Source organism: Rhinopithecus roxellana, chromosome 21 (assembly GCF_007565055.1).
Source record: "Rhinopithecus roxellana isolate Shanxi Qingling chromosome 21, ASM756505v1, whole genome shotgun sequence".
Classification (NCBI taxonomy): domain Eukaryota; kingdom Metazoa; phylum Chordata; class Mammalia; order Primates; family Cercopithecidae; genus Rhinopithecus; species Rhinopithecus roxellana.
In genome coordinates, this window is record NC_044569.1 from 80,270,021 (window position 1) to 80,289,009 (window position 18,989).

At 33.3% G+C, this 18,989-nt stretch overlaps 1 protein-coding gene across 1 annotated transcript in view; it reads left to right on the plus strand.

Annotated features, from left to right (window-relative positions):
• The window catches only part of ASXL3 (ASXL transcriptional regulator 3), a 142,159-nt gene that overhangs the window by 20,156 nt on the left and 103,014 nt on the right, over positions 1–18,989 (plus strand). Inside the window, exons 2-3 of the mRNA XM_010380520.2 lie at positions 17,420–17,528; positions 18,785–18,893. Of these exons, the coding sequence (XP_010378822.2) occupies positions 17,420–17,528; positions 18,785–18,893 (218 nt within the window). The remainder of the gene's footprint in view (positions 1–17,419; positions 17,529–18,784; positions 18,894–18,989) is intronic.

Sequence of the window (18,989 nt, forward strand, 5' to 3'; positions counted from 1 at the left end):
TTCCTTTCTTGTATATATCCAGAGCCTTTTCCCCTGTGAACATTGACTGCATCTCCATGATCTTTCTTGCTGAAGTTGTAGTCTCCTTGTTCACTCTTTTGCTTGGGACCCTTCTAAACGAAGTAGCATGATGACATTAATAAATATTCTTGAGGCTGATTTTTCCCAGTGACTGTTTTATCTTCACTGAAAGCACTTCATTATTCTGATTCTGCTTTACTAAGAATCAAATTGGGTTGCAGTTTTAAGGAATTTGCAGCATAAATACTGCCTCTACTTTGCCTTAAACTGCTCATGCATTTTAAATTATTACAAGAAATATACTAGAGTTTCTCCAATTTTGAACATGTTGCTGAGAAATGTGATGCTTCTTCTTGGTTATTTATTTATATAATATGATTTCAGTATTTTCCTTTAGAGTAATGAAAAGCTTGCTGAGTGTTGAACATGGAAGAAGTTTATTAGGTCTAAGAGTAGAATACAGGTAAAGAACTGAAAAGAAAACAGATGTATGTGTCTGTAAATATCATTAGAACTGTCTGTTCAATGTCATTTTGGCAAAAAGGCAGGAAAATAACATTTATGTAGTAACTGATCAGTGTCAGGCACTGAGCCAAGCAGTTTCTTTTTTTTTTAGCTCATTTATTCCTCATGATAACATTGAGAAGTGGGCGCTGTTTCTTCATTTTACAGATGAGGAAATTGGTGCTGAGAGAAGCTAGGTATCTTGCCTAACTTCACACAGTGATGAGTGGAAAGATCTATTATCTCGCCCGTTCCAAAGCTCAGTGTTTCCGTCACTGTAGGCCACAGGCAAGCGTTGGACTTGAAGTGGGATCCCTAGAGAAAAGATTTTGAAAAGAAGAAGAAAATGATGGTTAGGAGGCATGAACAAACCAAGGAGGAAATGAGAGACGTAGGAATGTATTAGGATAATGTTTATTTTGAACATTTCCAGAGTTTTCCTCACACTTAGTTTGAAAAGCCAAGTGATAAAAGGAACAATTTTAAGATTATCAAATGAACAGGTTTAGAATTTTGGATTTTCTATCTTTGTTCTGACATTTATTCACTCTCTATGCTGAAAATGAAGTAAACATACCCCACATCGGATCCTAGAAACTTACTCTAAGGATATGTGCGTGGAAGGCAATCAGGTGGTTAGTAATTAATTATCTGAGAAAAGACAGCATTTGAAACAAATATCAGGTGTTTGCTGTGTATAAAAGCTTTTTTTGTTTTTAATGTGTCTGCAAAAGTTTTTCTATGTGGAACTTCGGCTTACCACTGCTTTTAAGTATAATATGGTACATATGACAGAGATATGGTGAATTATTGTGTTCTACTTAAAGAGTAACTTGTCTGGATTTCAGCAAATAGTTGTTTTCATCTTTGGATGAAGTTTGAACGCATACTAGTAGTTTTCATTTTATGTTGATGATCGCTGTCTCTCATCATCACAATAGATTTATTTCAGGTATAGTCAGAGAGAATGTTGTTTCTGTGCTTATAAATGGACGTTGACACTAGAAAGGTTAAAGCTGTTACTGTTATCCTAACATCATGTTGTCTTTACTGATTGTTACTGGTATCTTAGAAAACAATCCCCCAACACCCCCAAAAAACTAAAGCCCTTTAATTGTAATGATTTTCAGTGTCAATGCTACATTTTATCTACTATCAACTCCTGAAGTAACATTTATAATTGAATTCAGCACCTTAAGATTTCCTGACTTAGCTTTAGTGAAATATTGATTTCATGAAATTAGGTGGCAGGTGTAGCCAGGAACTATTTCCTGAAAGCTTTAAGTGGCAATATAAAAGACCAAGAACATTAATTCAAGTTAAATGAGTTGGTTGGAGTTGTGCTTACTTAAATAAGATACTTGCCAAATGGCCAGAAGCTGTGATATCCCAAGTTGTGTTTTTAGGAAGATTGAAAAATGAAGGGAAACAGAAGAATATTTCTTCTTTTGTTACATAAACATAGGTAGTTCTCGATAATTTTAGCAATGGTTTAATCAGTTGCCATTTCGTTAGTTGACTAAATAGGGGCCCAGGTTTAAGATAATTTTTTCTTGAACTATTACCTTGGCTCTCCCATTCTATTTTCTACCCCGATTACATTTACATATTCTCCTTTTTCGTTATTGGAATTGTTCTCTGGAGAGTCTCTGTGTGTCTGGTTGGAACATTGATATTGCTGTCAAATAATGCACCGGAAATCTTATTTTGTTTATAGATACATTTCTCCTCATGGGTAATCAAAATGCACATTTTTTCCTAAGGAAGATATTTCTGTAAAACAAAGGTAATGCTTATATAACTGATTAGTAGCATTGCTTGTGGAATTTATTAATATGTATGTATAATTTTATAAATTTTAAAAACCATTAGCTTGCAACATTGTTATTTATTCTCTTTAAACATTTACATTGATCCTAGTCATCTTGACCTTTATTTTACTGGTTTTAATGTATGGAAGAAGAGTATTAATATTGGCTTGTAGCAAGTATAAGCATTTCTGCAACCCCTGCTCTGAACTTATGTTTCTCATGAATCATATTTCCCTGAGGGTGAAATTAAAACAAGAACTGGGTGTATTGAATTTCTTTTAGGCCTACTACTGTATTCTTAAGATGTATTTTTAAGTGTTGCATACTAAGTTTGGGGAAGGGAACGGTGCTTAAATTCACTGCTCTTTCTATTTATACATCCTTTCCAAAGCCTCTTGTTTCCATGAGAGGACTTACTTTGAAATTGGTCCTTTTGTAAAGTTTGTTTTTACTTCATAATTCTATCTGTAGTTTACATATATATATTTCATACCACCTTAAATAATTATGATGTTTGAATTTCACAAAACTTACAGTTTATTACAGAAACCTATGGCTTTTTTTTTTTTTTTCTAGAAAGCTATGTTTTAAAAAATATATTTCTATGGTAGCACTTCTAATCAAAATGGAAACCACCAGTGGACAAAGCACCTTGAGAATATAGGTGGATAAAGAAAGAGGAGGAAGGGACAGGAGAAAGAAGCTAAATTAAATTGACATTTGTCTTGTGTTATGAATGCTAGTCTTAACACTAGTGGTTAGGTTATTTTTAGACATTTCCTTTATCAAACATTTAAAGGTAAAATTTTTCCCATAGCCAGAAAAACGCTGACCTGAATTCTTTTGACATTCTGCTGATCAAGGAATTTCAGATGAGTAGTACCAGAATTTTCTGGAGAGAAAGGGGTAGGAGGATGAATCAAAAATTAGGTAATGAACAAGGGAACTGTGCTGTTTTTTTTCTGAACCATAGAAAACAATTACAAATGATAATTTTTTCTTCAACATGTAATATGCTTTTCTTCAACATGTGATTTTTTTACACGTTGAAAATAATTTTTTTCTTTAACATGTACTATGTGTTTTATGTTGAGAAAGATAGAGACGCAATCGAAATGTAAATATGAAAAGTCACACCATTAGAAAAAAATTAGAAAAAATTTAAATGTAACATTTAAATCCACCTCTGGCAGGGAAATAACTTTTCACAGTTAGAAGCTGTAAAATAAGCCACAAAGGAAAAGACGGAGATAATTGACTATATAACATTTTATATGTCTGCATATGAAAAACAAAACATTAAGTCACAATCAAACCATGGAGAAAATATTTTTAGTTAATATACTAGAGGTATTATATAAAGAGATGATTAAAACAACAAGAAAAAACAATGACCCTCCAGCATCATGGTCAAAGGACATGAACAGCAGAGGAGCTCCAATGCATAAAACTAAGGAATAAACAAATATGTGGATAAGCATTCAGTCTTACTAATAATCCTAAAAATCAGAGTTAAAGCAACCCTTGAGAATTGTTTTATGGTTCCCTAATAAATTAATCAGTCTTTGCATTTCATTCTTGACTCCAAGTGATGCGTCTTGCTTATATACTGCTGGTGAGAATGTAAACCAAAACAACACATTGAAAAGTCAGTTGGCATTATTCACAAAGGTCATTGAATAACCCATATCTCGTAAATTAATAATGCCACTCTACAAACCTAACATAAAGAGTTCTTGATTATAAGAAAAGAATATAATATGCATTAAGATGTTCATATTTTAATATTTTAATATTTAAATATTAAATATTTAATTAAATATTAAAATTTTTAATATTATTAAAATAGCACTTTATTTATTAAAGTGCTATTTTAATTGTAATTAAAGGACAGTTTAAATGTTCGCTACTGATATCAGTGACTCTCAAATTTGGTTGCACATTTGAATCATTTGGAATGATTTAGGAAAACACTAACACCTCAACCCCACCCAGATATTTTTACTTAATAAGTATAAAGTTGCCCCTGAAATTTGCATTTTTTAAAATTTCCCTAAAATTGTAACATATAGCCAGGTTGAGGAACACTAACTTGAAACAAGTTCACAGAATATTTTAAACCATTTGACATGATATTTTTGATAGGTTTGTGATAGTATGTAAAAGGATATAATAAATATTGTTATTCAGCATTTAAATAAATTATAACTTTAGAACAGAAATAATTGGGCTGGAAGAAAGTTTACACAGTGCTTAGAGTTATGTTCAGGAGTTGGTATTTTGAGTGATTTTTCTCATCTTTTCTTCAATTTGCGTTTAGTAATGTTCTTGTTTTACCAAGAAAAAACTGTATTTAAAGGAATGGTTCCTTCTGGCCAGATCTCTCAGATAGCTTCCTACTTACAGGTTATTTCTACCTATGAGTAGTGAGATTTATTCTGGCTTATAAAATAATTATATACTGATGCTAGGGTATGCATCATATTATAATAAAATTCTTAAAGGATTTTTCTTCCTTTCTTTGATCTTATTAATATTTTCTCATATAGTTTTCTGAAGTTTGGAATATAATGAACTCACATCAGTCATTTTTCTCTTATTACTCTACAACTGTGTTAATCACTTGTCACCATTTTCTAAATACTGTCTATACTGGTAGCTGCCCCGGTGCTTATCCTGAACACCACCATTAACTCTCTGATGCATGTACATATCTGAATTTTGGATGCATGCTTTTAAATCACTGAGTCCAGAACTAAATTCATCATACTGTCAAGCTAATCTCTTCTGTATTATCCATCTTAATTATACCACCATTCATCTGTAGTTCTCAGTCCTAAACTCCTTCTCCTTTATCTCACACATTTTGTCAGTGTCTTTGTCCAAAAAACACCAAGAAAAAACAGCCTACTGTTTTGTTTTGCTTTTGTCTTAGCATGTATTTCTTGACTTTATTCACATTGCTGCCTACCATTAGTTCTCTGACAAAGCTTGCTCCATCTTCCCTGCAGGCCAGTCCTGCAGACTTCTAACTGGTCTGTCTTCTAGGTGTATCTCAGTTTAAATCTATCTTTGTGCTAATAAATGGACAAGAGCACTTTCCTTGTTAAAGCCCTCTGGGGCTCTCTGTCATCTCCTGCATGAAGAGTAAGCTCTTTGCCATGGCATTTAAACTGTGGAACCAAATGTCATAAGCCATGAAGTGGTGTGGACCTTCCCTTTGGAATCTGATTCCTATCCTATTCTCTCTTTTACTCCCCACTGTGGAATCATGTTCCTGCACACCACATTCATTTCTGTCTGTTTGTGCTTCCTTCATGCTGCTCCTCCCACGTGGAATGGCCTCTTCATCTCCACCCCTCGAGTGAATTAGCAAAAATTTAAAGATTGATGCCATCCATCATTAAGTAGTTACTCTCATTAGAAGGTAATTTGGAAGTAGCTATTAAAATTTTCAAAGCACTCTTCCAACTGAAAGTACAATCTTTTTATCTATTGTGGGGAGATAGTTGTACATATACAAAAAGAACACTATATAAAAGTCTTAATTGTAGCACTTTTTTCATGGATGAAATTAAATGCAAACTAAGTGTTCTGTAATAAGGAAATACTTATACAAATTATGATACAGTACATATATTTTATAGACTCTTAAGAACATTACATGAATATTAAAAACATCCAAAATCTTATAATTAAACTAATTTGCATTTTTGATGTTACTTTTTGGTAATATCAGATTATATTAATGCCTTATACATTTTATCAATTTTCCACTATTTGTAAAAATATACACTTATAAAAAAATTCATGCAGGGTGTGGTGGCTCACGCCTGTAATCCCAGCACTTTGAGAGGCCGAGGAGGGCGGATCATGCGGTCAGGAGATTGGGACCATCCTGGCCAACATAGTGAAACCCCATCTCTACTAAAATACAAAAAAAAAAAAAAAAAAAAAATTAACTGGGCATGGTGGCGTGTGCCTGTAGTCCTGGCTACTCGGGAGGCTGAGGCAGGTGAATCACTTGAATCTGGGAGGCAGAGGTTGCAGTGAGCTAAGATCACGCCACTGCTTTCCAGCCTGGTGACAGAGCAAGACTCCATCTCAAAAAAAAAAAAAAAAAAAAAAATCAAGTAACAATTAATAAAGTAAAATGTTAAAACATTAAAAGAATTCTATAGAATATTAAGAGCAAAAATTGTTTTCATTTGTATTGAAAATAAATGTAAAAATCTAAACCATAAAGTTGAATATATGCATAGATAGGAATGTAAATACAAGAATATCTGGAAGAAATCATGATTGACCTTTAATAGTTATTCATTCTGAGGCAGTGGATGGGATTGAGGGGAGTTAGGAGGACTTTTAACTGGGTATAATGATGTACTTTTACACTTTCCATGTAATTGCATTTGCTTGCATGAAAACATTAATTGAATCAAGGGAAGTATCTGATAGAATTAGAAAAAACTCGCATTGTGAGGAAAAAAATAATAAAGGTTTTTTTTTCTGCTTTGAAAATACAGCAGAGTACCCACGTTCCAACAAACAGTAGCTGGAATTAGCAGTTGTGGACTGCTTGTGGCATAGTTGCTTCATTTTTTTTTTTTTTATATGAAATCTAACAAAAAAGCTGAAGTTGCTTTGATTTCCTCTTCTTTCTCCTCAGAAGCAACAATATCATAGATTTGCTGGGTATAGTCATAGTTCAGAATTTATACCTTTATTACAAATCTATAGGAGAAATATATCTAAATCTATAGCTATAACCTATTGAACATTTAAGTTATTTAGAGTTTATTTTTCCCTATAACTAATAATGTCTTTTTGTGAAAGTATGTGTTTTTCTAGGGTCTGTACCAAAAAGTGGATTGCTGATCTGTAGAGCATGCACAGTTTTTTAAAAAACTGGATCTTGCCAAATGCCTTTCCAAATTGGTTATCCAAATCAGTTTATGCTCTCACTGGAGTATTTAATAGTTCCCATTTCTGGATGTCCTCAGCCAACACATGGAATTGTCAAGCTTGAAATTTTGTTTTCTGTAAATGGTAAAATGTTAGCTTGTCAACAAGCCCCTGAATGTGTTCTGAGTGCTCAAATCTCGCAAGGCACTATGAGGTGAACACAAAGAATCTTTATTGAAGTCAGAGTCCTCAAGGAGCTTGTTGCTGTCAAGCAGTGTGATGGTAGACTGCAAAGAACTAAATGCTACAATAGTAGCATGGGCTGTAATGCCTTTGGAAGTGCAGAGAACATCATTGTGGACTGCAGAGGTGATTAGTAGCTTTTAGGAAGTGAAGGTGAGGGGATCTTGACAAATGAGTAGGAAGAGAGGAGAGCCATGGGCATTGAGGGAGAGAGAAACATGCTGAGAGGCAGCCTGATTGGAATGAACTTGAGAAAGCTAATAGTCAAACTATTACTAATTGCCCTTAAAACCTTAACCTGAAATGGATTAATAGAGCCTCAAAACGCATGTATTTTAAACTCATTATTTTATGGCTAAGTAAATGAGGCCTAGAAAAATAGTCAGCTTGTACGAGTCATATAAGCTCTCTCTTCGGCGTCCAAAATAAAACTAGTTAGAGACTTAATTGGCTTATTTAACTTGGACGTCCATCAGGTTGATCTTCAACATGACCAGACAATGCAGGAGTTCCCATGATCTTTTCTCCCCTTTTCTTTCCCTGCTTTACTCTGCTTTCCTCTGGTTAGCTTTATCCACTTCAGACCCCGGCCTTGTGGAGGCAGGAGATAGGCACCAGCTTTTCCCTTTTATGTCTTTATAGCTAATATTATTACTGAAAGAGAATTTATATTCTTTCCTTTTATTTCTGTATCTGTTTTTGAAAAGATACTCGAACGTCCACCAGCTTACCAGTTTCTGTGACCAAGTAGATAGTTTAATCTGGCCAGCCTTACTGCTGGGGAAATCAGTCCTATTTTTTCGATGGATACACTGGAGTCACATCATTATGAAAAGGAGAGTCCCTAAAAGAAAAGAATGCAGGGTGTGGGAATGTAAGATGGCCACTGCAGCCTTTTGGTATGTACAGTCCTTCACAGGCATGATTGCATCTATAAATTTAAAAATAATTTTGGTAATGCTCATTGCATGTCTTTTATGTCTACACATCCATGATTGTAATAGCTTTTATTGCAGTGATTAAATTTATTTCAAGAAACAACTTTCGAGTACATTGGTATTGCTTGTCAGGCAATATAAAAATAAATATGTCTATCTCCTGTGGAATTTCCAAACTTGTTGGAAGTAGTAAGGGCAGGAAAGTTAAAGGTGTAAACAGTTTTCAAAGAAAATAAACCATGAGAGATATGCAAAGTATTGTGATTGTTCTAGAGGAATGGGAATATCCTAGGTCGTAAAAGGCTTCTCCATACAGATGGTAGCCAGAGCAGACATGGGAAACCATAGAAGCTTGGTGATTTACTGAGTTGGATTGGATTATAGGGGTGTTCTGAGAGTTGGAGAAGATGAAAATGAGGTAGATGGCAACTGTGTTGTAGATGACCCTAATGCTGGCCTGAGGATTTTGTGCCTCCTTTGGTGCGCAGTGAAAACCACTGATTCAACAACAACAGTGAATGGCATGGCTAAGAAGCAGTCTGAGCAGTGTTTCTGTTGTTGTTTTAAAATAAGAAAATTATCTGGCACCAGTGTGTAGGATGAATTGGACTGGGAGTTGAAGCAGGGAGACCAGTTAGAGATTATAGAATTGTCTTGTGAATGAGGTAAATATTTTTTGAAATAGAATATAATAAAGTAAAAATGTAAGGTTTCAGGTGAACTTAGTTGGGGCTTTGTGATGCATCAGTCATGGGATGGGTACTGGAGGAGGAAGATTATACCCATGGCTGAGTGAGGCTGGTGGGGATCAGGAGGAAGATCTGCTCTGAGGAGATGTGTGAGATGATTTTCATGTTAGACATGGCATCTGTTGGGTAATATAATGCAGGTTGAGTTTCCCTTATTCAGAATGTTTGGGACCAGAAGTTTCTTGGATTTTTGACTTTTTAAAATTTTTGAATATTTGTGTTGTACTAGTTGAGCATCCCAAACCTAAAAATTTGAAATCCTAAAAGGTCCCATGACTGTTTCCTTTGAGCATCATGTCGATGCTCAAAAAGTTTCAGATTCTGGAGCATTTCCAATTTTCAGATTTGGGCTGCTCAACCTCTATTGCAAATACATAGTACTTTTAAGTACATAGAGATATTGTTTGTAAATTTTCAATGCTATTTACACTTCCTGGATGTGTTTTTCAATTTTATACATGTATACAGGGAAAATAATCATGCTGTATTTTTCACAGAAAAAAGAGAGGTTTTGCACACTTTTGAAGTAATCTTTTAACATTTGCTTAGTAAAATTAAGCATTCCCAGGAGTGCTGACTGCTAGGCACTTTATTCCTAGTTATCCTAATCATGTAAATGTGGTATAACATTTCTCTAAGTATATTTTTTGGCATGCCATGATAGGAGATGTTTAATCTTATGGTGGAAAGGATTCTTTTATTGTATATGATCAGGAAACACAGAATTAAACAGGATTTTTCAGAGACTTCAATAATACTTACTAATGTATTTGATGACTTTGCAGAAGGAGAATGCAACATACATTTCCCAAACACATTTGAGAATGTTTTTGAGCAACACTTGGGACAGATATCCCACGGAACAGATTCTGGAAATGGTAGAGTATTAGCTATTGCTAATACAATGGGTGAGAATGAGTAGCTGCAGGTTGGATATAGAAACTTACATTTTGGTATGAAACTACCTCATACCAGATATAATTACAGTGTCTCCTTTTAATATATGAAATTTACTGTTTTATTTTGTAAGATATAGTTTTTGACCTAATTGAAAATAACTTTTTTGAGCTTGCAGGGCTAGGGAAATAGGATAAAAGTCCTGAAGAGCCACCTATGGCCATGGGTTGACTGCCTCTGCATAGGAGTCAATGACATGATATATTTGTACATGATCACATCTCAGTCATCTCCTTGGAATAAACTAAGGATAACATTTAAATTCCAAATGGTTTTCTCTTGTTTGCAACATGCCTCACGGCTGCCTTTCTGCTGAGTCCCCTGTCATTTCATATGTATTCAGAAAATTTAGTTCAGTTCAGCCTACATTTCTATTACATGCAAAACACTGTTGGAGTACAAATTTATTTCAAAATCAGCTTGACATACATACATAGTGTGCTCAATAAATGTTTGTTCAGTAAAAGGATTGTGTTTTTTCTTAATGACACAGTTTGATAAAGAGGCATCTCAATTATGGATCTGAATTCTCTACCACACATATATGTATATATGTGCATGCGTACTGTGTGTGTGTGTATATACCTCTTGTGTGTGTATATATCTTATTTATGGTTATATATATATATATATATTTATCAAATACACAGATATATATATTTGTAGAGATAGGGTCTCACCGTGTTGCCCAGACTAGTCTCAAATTCCTGACCTCAAGTCAGTCTTTTGCCTTTGCCACACATAATGTTGGGATTACGGGCATCAGCCACCATGCCTGGCCTCTATCATATTTCCTTTAAGTTTCTTCTTCCTTTGTTTTCATTGGTGACATTACCAGAGGAAGATAACCAACTGTGTCATCTTCTGCAGCCTAGTTCTTTATATTTGAAATCTACTCTGGGTAAGTCATTGCTATATGCAGTATTGAGAATGAAGTAGGTCACCTTATCATTTAGCAGCATCTGGCTTTAAAAATGTATTTCCTCAAAGTGCTTAATATTTGCTTAAGTGTTTAAGTTAGATTAAATGGAGGAGGCAATTCTATGGAGAGAGAATGTGAGATAGTGGAAAGAGCACGGACTTTGGAATCAGATTAGAATTTAGATTTCAGCTGTATCACTTAGTTGTTATCTGACTTCAGTAAGATTCCTCATCTCTGAATCTCAGTCATGTCTGTAAAACTGGGAATCATGCTTACATTTTGGGGTGGCCATGAGGAATATAGATAATAGTTGTGAAAGCCCAGGCACATTATAGATGCCCAATAAATGGTAACTATAGTAATAGATGTGTTGCTATCATTCTTCTCCCTGTCCCCTTACTAAGTTATCAGTTACTTTTAATACTACCCACATGTGAGAGACTATGGATGAGCTGTGTACACATGCCTATGTCTTCACTTATTTTTGATACTGAGATGAAAATGAAATTAGAAATTAAAATCTTTTTTAAAATTAAAATATTACCTGAGCCAATTCTTTAAACAAGCTGTGAAAAATACTAATTTCTTTCCATTTGTCATTCTTTTTACATTTAGATGTTGGTCACTATGGTTAGTAGTGATAGTATTAAGAAAATAAGACACAATTTTTGAACACTTACCACATATCAGACACAGTTCTAAGTGCTTTATATGTTTTAACTCATTAAATCTTCAGATTAGTTCTCTAGGACAGAGTGAGTTTTATTCTCCACATTTTAGAGTCGAGGGACCTGTGACCTAGAGAAGTTAAGTCCAACATGACGCAGCTCGTTGAACTCAGGCTGACTGGTTCCAGAGCCTGCAGTCTTCCTTGCTGTTCGCCACTGCCTTCCCCAGCATAGGGGTGGTAATACAGCATGTCATGACATACGTCATTGTAGAAGAACAGCTGTCAGTGTCTAGGTGTGCATGTGGCATGTTCTTTACTAGATGTCTAGAATTAAAGATAAACACTTCACCTCCTATTTTAGTTAGGGTCTTCGAAAATTATGATATAGACCGTATGTTTTAGTTTATACTTATATAGGGATAGTTCTTAATTTCCCTCTAGATCCTGCTTTAAAGTACTACTAAACAAATTTTTGTCCTTGTATTAATGTTTTGGAATTTTTGTTTCCTAAAACAGTAGGTCCATTTAGTGAGTGTGGCTGTATGAATCGCTGTAGTCTATCTAATGATATCTTGATGGTTTTTAATAGGATAAGGGTTCTAAATTCAAATGTCTATCTCTTAGTTGTTGTACAAAGAGACATGTTCATGCCAACCAGAGATACAGATTGAGGTCTGGAGTTCAAAGTTCTTTCTCTAAATTTTTAAAGTGTACAGCATATATTATTTGATAATTATTTTTTGTCTCAACCCCTCCTGATAAAAAGAGTAACAAGGCTGCATTTGAACATTACTCTAGAGACCTATTGAATATCGAAAACCACATGGATATCCTCACATAGAAAATCACAAAATATCTTCCTTTGAAATGTGACCCATCTCTGATTTGATGGATTATTCCCATTTATGTTTATATTTTCTGAGTCTTTGTTATTCCTCTTATGTTAGTGCACAATAAAAACTTTCATTAGTGATTGTAGAGAGACCATGAAGTCTGCGACACTGTTTCTTCACTATCCAATTTGAGGCTTAGTGTAGAACATTTTGTATTGGAATTATTCAGATAACTTATATAACTACATATATTACATACATTTAGATATCATTCAGGTAACATATATAAAGGGCTCTAAATTTTAAAGTTTTATTTTCAGTCATTTTAGAGAGTTTTTTATTGATTGTAATATTTCCCAAGAGTAATAAGTTCATTTGGCCTTGATTTTTCTAGGGTAGTTTGTTATCATCTAGGTTACTGAGTTGTCAATTGACATACGCTGGGTTACTATGTCTGTTTAGGAACCATCCCCATTCTTCTCCACTAGTAGGGACATGCCCATTAAATAAGTAAATCTAAGGGTACATTATTAATTTTTTAATATCTAAAAAACATTTTTTGAAGTATATACAGAATTTAGTCTACAAATTCTAAACAGTTTTCACAAAGTGAACACAGATACTGTATCAAGAATTAGAATATTACCTGCACCCGAGACCCACCTTAACTTACTCTTAAAATATCTTCTTTATATTTTCTCAAAGCTAACATTTGAAGTGCTTGAAAGAAGCGATTAATTTTTTTGAAAGAATGAGCATATAATTGTTTATATTAATTTGTATTAATAGTACTTAGCACAGTAACTAATGATGATGTTTAATGACTGCTTGAGTTTGTTGAGTTTTTATGCTTTTGTTGCACTGGACTAATTTTTTTACATTCCCATATTTAAAAAATGAGATTAAAAGAAATGTTTGCAGGAAATAGATTACATCTGAAATTTTTATTAAGACGTAACATTAATATAATAAAATAGTTTAATATTTGTATTACTTAAATATTATAAATCATTATATGTAAAGGAGTAATGGCTCACAATTATATTTTCTTTGTCATGCCTGCAAATAGTCTTCCAATTGCATTCCCCAGGTATTCTGTCTGGTTTTTAAAATTATTTAATAGATAGGCCTTTCATTCCTTTCACTAAGTATTCACTATCGGTAAAATTGTGTGTGTTCCATCAGCAATTTCATAATATAAAGCAATAGTTTTTCTGTATTTCACACAGCACTGGGCTCTGTAAAGCATCTCTAGGGGTTCTTTGATGTCTAGACAGTTTAAATTATGCCTGCTCCCTTGCCTCCAAATTCCACCCCTGTTCTGCTTCAGGGGTTGTGGGAAATGAAAACAAACCAGAAGGGTCCACAGCCTTAGAGTCCAGGGGGAAAAACAAACAAGTAGAATAAGCTGTATATCTACCCTGGCAGGTGTATAGGAAAGGGCCCAATTATAGGGGATGGGAAAAAGGAAAGAATTGGGGACAAATATTGTCCTGCTTGTTTATTTCTAGTTATATTTATTATATGGAGATACATGGGCTTTGTGAACAAAATGAAAACATCATAGAAGTATTAGGGAAAAAAATCAAAGTCACCTTTCAGCCCAGTGCCCCAGTTTTTTTTTTTCCCAACCTCCCCATAGGCAGCCAAATTTGACTTTGGTGGGTTTCCTGTGCATTGTCCTATTTGTTGAAATGGTGAGATGAAGGATTGTGTTTTAAGTTGGAAAACTAACTTTTTGTTTTCTTCCTTTCTTTTTGTTTTCCTTCTATAAATCGGGATATCGCGGTTTTTCCAATTCATCTTGTTAGAAAGTAAGTAAATTTGAAATTTCAGAGATTTTTACATTAAAACTTTGATGTTTTATTATTTCATATATACACACATATAGTTACAGGATTTCAGACTTCTGAATTCCGACTGAGGTGATGAGCTTTTGCATTAACTGTGAAGAAAATTTTGTTGAATATATTAAAAATAAGAACCATTACATAGAAGGCGATCAGTTCTATCTAAGAATACAAACTTTTAAAGCATGTACATCTGCCTCGTTTTTTTACCCACAGTTAATCTTTATCTTTAAGATATATATATGTATATACAATATATAGTATACATGCCAGTTCTATTTTTTCTGAATATAAAAATAATAAAATGACATGAGACTTTTATTTATTTCTGTTCAATAGCAGTTAAGACATTTCTGCAGAAAATGTAGTCTTAAGTTTTCTGTAGTTTATGGAATTGCTGAGGATAACAGCAATAAGGAAATGGTGTGAAATGTTTCTGAAATATATTTTCAGAATGTATATTTTACACTGGATGAATCAGTTACCTTTTAGCAAGCATTTAGCTCTTTTGATGTATATTTTTCATTGTTTTTAAATAAAATGGACCTGAATAACTAGTTTTTCCGCATAAAGTGTGCTTAAAACTAAGTGACTAATCAGTGAGTGATTTTAGTTGTGAAATTTGCATTTGATTGCAAATTGTTTTCTAATGCAAATGTTGTATAGTTTTGAAATAAAACAAGTTTCTTTTAGGAAAGATTTATAGAAATTGCAATAGTCATTGAGAGTTTGGAGATGTTGTGATTGTGAATTACATATTTTTAAATTTTTCCATAGTAAATCTTGTGTTTATTGAGTTACTAAACAGTATCATTTAATAATGTATTCATGCTTAATAGAGCTTATTATTTGTAGAAAACTGAGTGCTTATCACATATGTTTGCAGCAAGCACAGCATTAAATTGCTATTTAATAGCCAATTTATCTTCTACAATTATCTTTAGCTTGCTATACCTTAAAAAAGGAAATGTAAATTATAGTCATGTTACATTTGTTTTGTACTTAATCGTTGCCTTTAAATCTGTATTATTATTTAACGTGCTGAATCTGAGTTCTTGCAATCATGTGCATTAGGGCCTTAGGAATAAAGAGAAGAAACAGCATTGTGAGGTTTCATATTAGGTGAACAGTTTTAATAAGTTATATTTTAAAATTCTACATTGTGTCATTTTTATGTATTGGATTCTGTTTTACTTGCCGTGTTAACATCATCTTGCCAAGTCCCTACGGAAAGTCTGTATTTCTGACAGTTCCACTAAATTAAAACTCCAAAAATCTGGCATAATCATTCTTAGCTTCAAATTGTCTATGCTTTTGTCTGAAGAGTATAATGTAAAAATATGTATTTGCAGTGTTCAGTATAACATGTATTGCGTGATTTATTTGGAATTGATTCATGGAAAGACATTTCTGGGGAGATGAATATATTTTACTTTATAGGTATGCCTGGGCCCACTCTCAATATGAGAAAAATCTTTTGTGAGAGAAAATAATGAAATGAGGTCTGCAGACTTGTAAGGAGCTTCATGAGGAAAGATATTACCTAAACACAACATTATTTCCATGTGTACTTTAATGTTACAACTGCATTGTTCTGTGACCAAATTTATATTGATTCTTGTTTCCTGTCAAATTCAATGGAGTCATATTTATATGTTGGCAAAGAGAAGCTGCTTCCTAAAATAATTGTCTTTGTAGGATGATAATACTTAAAAATCCTTATGACCATGATGCATATGTATGCTGCCTTGCTATTAAGTGTGTTCTGGCAATTTGGTATATTTGACTTTTGCATTTTACTGGTGAGTTTTCATATAAGTAAGAGATTTGATAGTCTTGGTCTTCAGAAAACTTTAAATTAGGAGCACATATTATGTTTTTACCCTCAAAATTTAAAGTTAGAGTTCGGAACTTATTAATTCAAAGTTTGAAAGCTTCATATCCTAAAGGCTGTATTGTCTCAGAATATGGATTAAATACCCATAATTCCTCAGAAGCATGTGAGGGTAGAGGGGGTAGGGATTTTAGCTAAAATTGGTTTGACCAGATATTGATATTTTGGCATTTTAGGAAGTAAAATATATATGAGTGTATAATTTTAAAAGGCAATAATTGTAGCTCTAAATTCTAGCTTCTAAATAATTAGTTTGCAGTTAAAACACAAAATTTGTTCTGAATTCTACCCCAGGAAATATATATATACTTTATATTTTATAAGCATCATTCAAGTATATGAACTCATTCTAATAATGTTTATACATATGTCCTTTGATATTTTAAGTTGTTAGTTTAATGCTGTTTGATTTCTTTAAAAAGTGATCCTATATTTCAATCACTTGCATGTTTACTACAGAATTCTGTTAGCTGGACAGAATTTCCCAACACATATTTCTTTGACATATCTAACTGAGAAAAGGATTGTAGAGACTGTATCAGAGATATAAACACATATGTACATTCTTATTTTGCCACGTGAGAAATGCAGTCCTGTGAGTAACTTAAATACTTATAATTTCAAATCAGTTCTTCCCTGGTTTATTATTCTTTTGTTGCTTTTAAACCTATGGGGTGGAACTGCTCTTGAACTTGGTGGGTTTTTTTTTTTTTTTTTTTTTTTTTTTGATCATTCAAGTGCAACCATCAAGTTGTCTGTAATATTTAAAAGCTAAGGCTTCATGGTGTTATTTGTAAAATAACACCACGTAAGTATTTGGGCTTTGGTGTTTGTAAAATATAGTATTGGTTACTCTATGAATAAAAACATAATTTCAATTCAAGAGACTTTTGCCTGAAGCCTTATAAGACACATGCATCTGATTAACTTTGGTAAAACTGGACTGGCCCTTTATTGTAATGTAGATGTTTTCAGGGTTGGGAGGGTATTTTTAAAAGGCATGCAAAAAGGCCTTTTTTTTTTTTTTTTTTTTTTTTTGAGAGAGAGAGAGACTCAGAGAACAGTTTTGCAATAGAAGCTGTACCTCAAACTGCTTCATTTTTGCACACTTTTATTTTCTAGTGGAACCTCTCCATTAGCCTGTCTGAATGCAATGCTTCACACTAACACTCGAATAGGGGATGGAACATTCTTCAAAATCCCTGGAAAGTCAGGCCTGTATGCTCTCAAAGTAAGTTGCATTGTTCTGCATATTGTTATTACTATGTATCATGCATTTTTTCAGACATGTGAAGGTAAACAAAATTAGATTTGGATGAAGAGTAGAAGAATGACTCCTATGCCTTTAAATGTTTACAGATGTCTTAAAAATGATTTCATATTAAGAATAAACAATGACATTTTTCTTTAAGTAAAACATATCTGTGGTTTCACTCCATGACATATGGTAATGGAGAATAGTTGTGGCTTCCTTAAAATTCTTGATTCCTTAAAATTTATGGGGAGGAGTGTCATGGGTCATTGGCCAGGAGTTTAAGATGATCAGAGTTACCATGGACTCTTTGACTTAATGACCGTCAATTGATACACAGGCTTCACACCTGTATACCCTTGTCATTTATAAAAATAAGACATTTATTCATTTTGCTTGAAAACATTGAATTAAATCTAATACTCAATTTTAAATGGGGATCTCAAGGAAGTTTTACTAATGCACACTTGTATGAGAAGAAGAGAGAAATAAAAGCTTCAGATAACTGAGTCTTAATTATTTTAGTATAATTTTTTAAAGGCATTCCCATTTTTATCTAGTGGAAACGCCACCTGAAATGCAAAATTCCAGAAGACAAAAGCTTATAGTCTACAAATGGTTGTGTAACTTGGAATAAGTAAATTCATTGTGCTATTTCTTAGAAATTAGAAAGAAGTTTCTGCCTTAATAAGTCATGGAGTATATTTAAAGTTCATTAACTACATATAAGGGTTTTTTTTTTTTTTATGTCAAAAGTTATACCTAGACAACAAAGCAGGGATTCTTCTTTAGCTGCTAAGCATCAGGCTGTGGTCCACTGTGTGTGTTTCAGAAAATAACACAGGTTAGTTAATCAGAAAGACTTGTAATTTTTCCATTGCTCTTTGTAGCAAGTTGGGTATTTAAGTAACTGATTAAAATTCTGAGTTGGTAAGCCATTTCTTTACATGAGGAAAAATGTAGAATTGAAAAAAAAATGGAAACAACATATGTCAAAAGGAAACTTTTTTTGGGTATAGATTTTAAAAGTTTATCCAAAAAAAAATCAACAGTAGCAATGGGCTTTATCCATTTTTTTTTTTAACCCAAGAATGATTTTACATTAAAAGGTAAATCAGTATTGAAATGTTAACTCACAAATAACTGATCATACTTTAGGATTCTGCAAGTATTTTGAATGTTTTTAGTTGCTAATACATCTTCTCCATAAATCATCACTTTTCAAAATAATATAGAAAGAGGAGTCGTCATGCCCAGCAGATGGCACGTTGGATTTAGTCTGTGAATCTGAATTGGATGGTACAGATATGGCCGAGGCAAATGCCCGTGGAGAAGAAAATGGAGGTAAGTGTGATGAATTCCAAAATATAATCCCTTGTTCTCTTAAAAAATATATAGAATGCCAATGATTCATTAATTGAATTGCCCACCATTATCAAT